The 5,020-nt window shown below is 43.9% G+C and overlaps 1 protein-coding gene across 1 annotated transcript in view; it reads left to right on the plus strand.

The window, feature by feature from the left end:
• The window catches only part of NFATC2 (nuclear factor of activated T-cells, cytoplasmic, calcineurin-dependent 2), a gene marked incomplete at its 3' end in the record, with an annotated part of 48,722 nt that overhangs the window by 14,260 nt on the left and 29,442 nt on the right, over positions 1 to 5,020 (plus strand). The window contains exon 3 of the mRNA XM_010139514.1: positions 2,978 to 3,180. Coding sequence (XP_010137816.1) covers positions 2,978 to 3,180 — 203 coding nt within the window. The remainder of the gene's footprint in view (positions 1 to 2,977; positions 3,181 to 5,020) is intronic.

The raw sequence follows: 5,020 nt of genomic DNA on the forward strand, positions 1-5,020 counted from the left end.
AAGAGTGTGAGGGACCGCCTTGGCGTGGGGCTGGTCCTCTGTTCTTGTCTCTGCTGGCTCTCCTATTGCAGGGCTTCGTGCCCTCCCCTTGGGCAGCTGCAGGGTGAGCTGCCATCTCCCATCCAGGAGATGAGCGGAAGAGTAGGACTGAAAAACTGAGGCTTTCAAGCATCTTGGTTGTTGCTAAGGGAGGAAAAAATTTAATTTCTAAGTTATTTAAAAAACATTTTAAGTCTTCACTTTTCTGTAGGGTACTTTAAGGGTCACTTTTGCTCCTCCTTGGCTCCGCCAAAGAACAGATCAGCATCATGGTTAAAAGCCAAAGTAGCTGCTTGGCATAGTGGAGGAGAGCGTTTATCGAGAGGAACAGTCTCTCGTAGCTCAATTTTGAGGAGAGATCAATCTGAAACATAGCTTTAATGTGTGCTTACATTCTAGCTCACAATGAATTTTTCTATATGAAAATGCAGCACAAAATATTAACTCATTTCTGTCCCTGCAAAGTAGGGTTAGTGTCACTGTTCCTCTGGTACAGGTAAACAGAGAGGTTACATGACCTGACCAAAGCTATGGGGTGAACTGGAGGCAGATCTGGGTGGAAAACTCTGGTTTGAAAGTGTCCAGAGTCTTTCTGTGGGCTGTCCATCTTCTGGTTTTGTTCCTAAAATATTCTGAGGGTTCTTAGCAAGTGAAAGATAGCTGGAACTGCTTATGGTAAATGATCACCTGTATTATTCTTTCAAACTTATTCAATTAACTCAGGATAAGGGCGCACTCTTTTAAATGGGATACTTGACTCTTTTACCTATATTTTTCTCTTTATATTTGCGTTTTATAATGCTTTATTGATTTTACAGTGAGATTATCCCAAAGCATTGCCATTATGTCATAAATTACCAAGTAATTATGTTACTTTCTTCCACTGATCAAACAATTGATTTAAAATCTGATCCTGTGAAGGACTAGAAGGCCTTTTACTACAGGTTTTGTACCCTCTTGTTCAGCAGATATACAGCATTGCCATACAGAGGGGCACTCAAGCCCCCTCTTTAAGTGTGTGCATTCATACAGACACCGTCAGACATACATATTGGAAGACCAGGAGTAGTGTTTACCTTGGGAGCTTGTTTTATACATGCACAAACACAGCACTTAAAATTACTTTTAAAGGTGGCCATTATTAAAAACTGTGTTCGTAGCCATTCTGCTACAGCTGCTACTGACTGTGCTCACTGGGGGCAAATTATCTTTTGCAATTTATTGTCTGTTTTCCTCTGTTCCAGTCTTGTACCTGTAACTCAGGGATTTTGCTCTGCCTGGACGCTGTTATAATCATTCCAGTCCAAAGGATCCTCTTGCCATCTTAGCTGGATCCACAAAGAATTCCTCTGTCACGCATGACAATAAACACGCTCAATACTTAAAAACTACTCTTCTCCCTCTCCCCTAGTAAAGACAAGGTAACTTTTGGTCATACAATGGCTTTTTGTTAAAGGCCAGGAAATCCTGGATTTTGCAAGTATCATACTTAGGATGAGATTTAGTATGGCTCTCAGATGAGCTGGGCTTAATGGGCCTCCATGGATAAAACAGGGGCGGATTTCTACGTTCATGCCTGTTCCGGTATATCTGTCATTTTGACCTCTGTCTAAATGCACTTCTCTACACTTCATACATTTCTAAATCCTCCCATGGCTGCCATCGTGTTTATCACAGTTTTGGCAGTGCTGCTTCTCCAGTACCAACCCTTGTGCTTGCAGTCCAACTCTTCTCCTCCACCTCGCTCCCAGAGCCAACTGGCATGTTTGCACAAAGCCTTCCACCCTATTTCCCTCCTCGCAATCTCCCGGAGCGCTCGTGCGAGTGAGCTGTTGTAGGTGTCTGAGCTGCGCCTGGGCTGGGTTCTGTAATTCTTTCTTGCACAAGCCCCGCTGAAGGCCTGTTGGCTTCAATGGAGCTATTCATGTAAGTGGAAGCTGCAGATTCAGGCCCTTGGGTTGCGGGGTCTCGGGGGCACAGACCCTGTCTTTGTATGCCTTGTAAATATGTGCTAGAGGAGTAATGATAGCGCAGAAGAGTGAGTGTCGCTTTACATTTGCCATACTGACGGAAGGTTGCCAGGATTGCATTGATGCTGCATGTGGTCCCCTTCTAGGGGGGAATTAATCCTTCTGTGCAAAGATACCCCCTGCTGACTGGTAAAAAGGAAAAAAAAAAAAGTTTGGCCATGAATGCCATTAGCTTAATCTTCCTTTTCTCTGATCCTCTAGTACTGTTTGCTTTGTATGGCTTCATCAAGGTTTTGTATGTGGACTCAATAATTGGAAACAAATTTAGCATTTGTCAGACCATAAAGTTTCCCTTTCAGCTAGATCACTGGCTACGTGGTAGATAAATGTCTGGTTTTCATTTTTGGCTATATGAGAAATTCAGAATGGTTTGATTTGTAATTTTGGATGTTAAAAAAGAAGAAATTTCCTGGTCTCCTGGCCTATGAGGGCATTCAGCCCAAAGGCTGAAGGTGCAGGGAGTCAACACAGTTTTGTAGCTTTATCCACCCCACCGAGAAAAATCTTTTGAACCTTGTTTAGGAATCAGTCACTGCAAATTAAACAAGCGTTCTCAAAAATATATCATTTGAGGGGATTTATCAGTGTGTTTTGGGGACAACCAGCAAATTTCTGGTAATGGAGAGCTTGTCTGGGTTTTTTTCTTCTTGATATATTCTTTTTTCCTCCTTGATATTATAATCATTAATTACATGTTTTCCATTAGCTCCCCTCCCTGTGTAACATGGGCTCCAGCAAAGTCTGCTAAGAGGATGTCTGTCTCTGCGTAGGAAAGGGTCTGTACTACATGTATTTTAAAGCCTGTATGTATCTCCAGATCTGAATGTGTCTGTAGACCTATTTGCTTTTCTGACATGAAGGCATTGCGAGCCCTCTGTGTGATTAATAGAATTTTAATGTCTTGCCAGCTTCACGGTTACATGGAGAACAAACCCTTGGGTCTTCAGATCTTCATTGGGACAGCAGATGAACGGATACTTAAACCTCATGCTTTCTATCAAGTCCATCGCATTACAGGAAAAACCGTCACCACCACCAGCTATGAAAAAATCATTGGAAACACCAAAGTTTTAGAGATCCCACTGGAACCCAAAAACAACATGAAAGCAACGTAAGCATATTTCTTTTTATGGCAAAGTTGAGGAGGATTAAATTGGCATGTGAAGTTTTCTCCTGTGGAAAAGAGTCACTTAAATGAATGATGTCTGCTCTGGAGGGACTCCCCCTTGCAAAGCATCGGGATGATATATAAGTGTAAGATCCTTTTTACAAAAGCCTGAGCAGCAGTTACAAGCACCTGGGTGAAAGCTGCTTAAGGAGTTACCATTCATCAGCTGATCGGGCAGGCATTTTTGCTCTTTACCCCGCTTGCTGCAGTGACTATGTTGTAATCATTTGTCAGCTTCAAAGTCAGACTGGTTTTGTAGAGCACTAAGGAAAACAAGACTCAAATCTCATGTCTTATGCTGTGATGAGAAGCAAGGAGCAGCAGACAGTGGAGGAAAGGTGTACCATTCATTTTACAACTTTTAATGGAATAGAAAACATCTCTTAACTCACTCGAGTGCTCTGGCTGTGAAATTGCACTGTCTTGTAATAGGCTAACAGAAAAGCACAGGCACGTCTTTTCGGTATCACTTCTTCCAGTTTTATGGAGGCAGAAGGATGAAGTGGGTACCAGTCTGAAACTTCAGGCTTGATTGTGTGCCGGGCACCATGAGTGATTGCTCTGCAGAGGAAAGAGCTCTGTCTCCATCCTTCAGAGGACACTGACAAAATTGGCAGAGCAGCTATGTTTTTAAGACCCCCTACTTCATCACAAAATCCACATTCTTTCTTCATAGATCTTTTTTCAGAAAACATACCTCATTCTCCCCTTTCCTTCAAGTCTCTCCTTCCCTCTGCACCCAAGGAAATAAATAAAAGTCCACGTCTCAAACTTAAGCAGCCAAGTGCTAAATGGAACACGATTATCTGTTCCTAACAAGTAACCCTGGAGTAATAAACCCCTGCATTCATGCAATGGCAGAGGAATAGTGTGGGTGTAGGAAACAGCTTGAGGTATCTGCCTCCCAAAACAGGATTTTAATTCATATCAAAAGAAGGAAAATGGTGTGTCTTTAAAACTGATATCAAAATGTGTTGCCAGTGCCTGTTTAATAACAGTGTTCATTGCACCCTCTGAGGACTGTTGCTGAGCTGAAGATCTGAGTCTGTAAATATTAATTGGCACAGTCTGTTAATGTAGACAGGCACATTTGCTAGGTTACTGTGAACTCTTAAGAAGTTAACCTACACTTGCACCCATATTAAGTTGCAATGCTGACTTAAGCAATCCTAATCCCTTCATTTCTCTCAGCCCCATCCTGCTCCCTACATCCTCCCTTTGTGCAGGGCCATGGTGAATGGGAGCAAAGAACCATTTTCTGCTCTGCCAGGCAATTGCCTTGGCTGAGAACAACATCCCAGGGCTTTGGAGGATGTCACAGTCACTTGGGTCAGGGCTGGAGAGCCCAGTTCTAGCAGTAGCACCTACCCTGTCTAAAAGGAGAGGAAAGCAGTTTGGTTCCTGCTCTGGAGTTGAATTCAATGCTTGCATTGCAAACTGCGGGGAAGACGTGTCTGGATGGTGCGTGCAATTAGCTGGTGCAACTGCTGGGATTCCCTGTGGAGCTGATCTAATTTGCCCACGTGCAGGCAGTAGCTGCTGTGGAGTCTCTAGGCACTGAGCTGTTTGGAGAGCTGGCGGTGGAGGCTTTAATGCTCTCCAGCTCGTGGAGGGTTGTGGCGCAGGCTCAGCTCATTGTCTGCCCCAGTGTGCGCTTCTTGTTGTGGTTCGCTCTCCCTGCCCCGCTCTGCCGGGGTGGCCTCTGCCGTGCGCACTCTCATGCTTGGTACAGGGCAGAAATAGGTCTCAGGGTTTTAATGTTGGGAGAGTGGCTTCTGCTGTC

This window comes from Buceros rhinoceros, unplaced genomic scaffold (genome assembly GCF_000710305.1).
Source record: "Buceros rhinoceros silvestris isolate BGI_N320 unplaced genomic scaffold, ASM71030v1 scaffold31597, whole genome shotgun sequence".
Lineage (NCBI taxonomy): Eukaryota > Metazoa > Chordata > Aves > Bucerotiformes > Bucerotidae > Buceros > Buceros rhinoceros.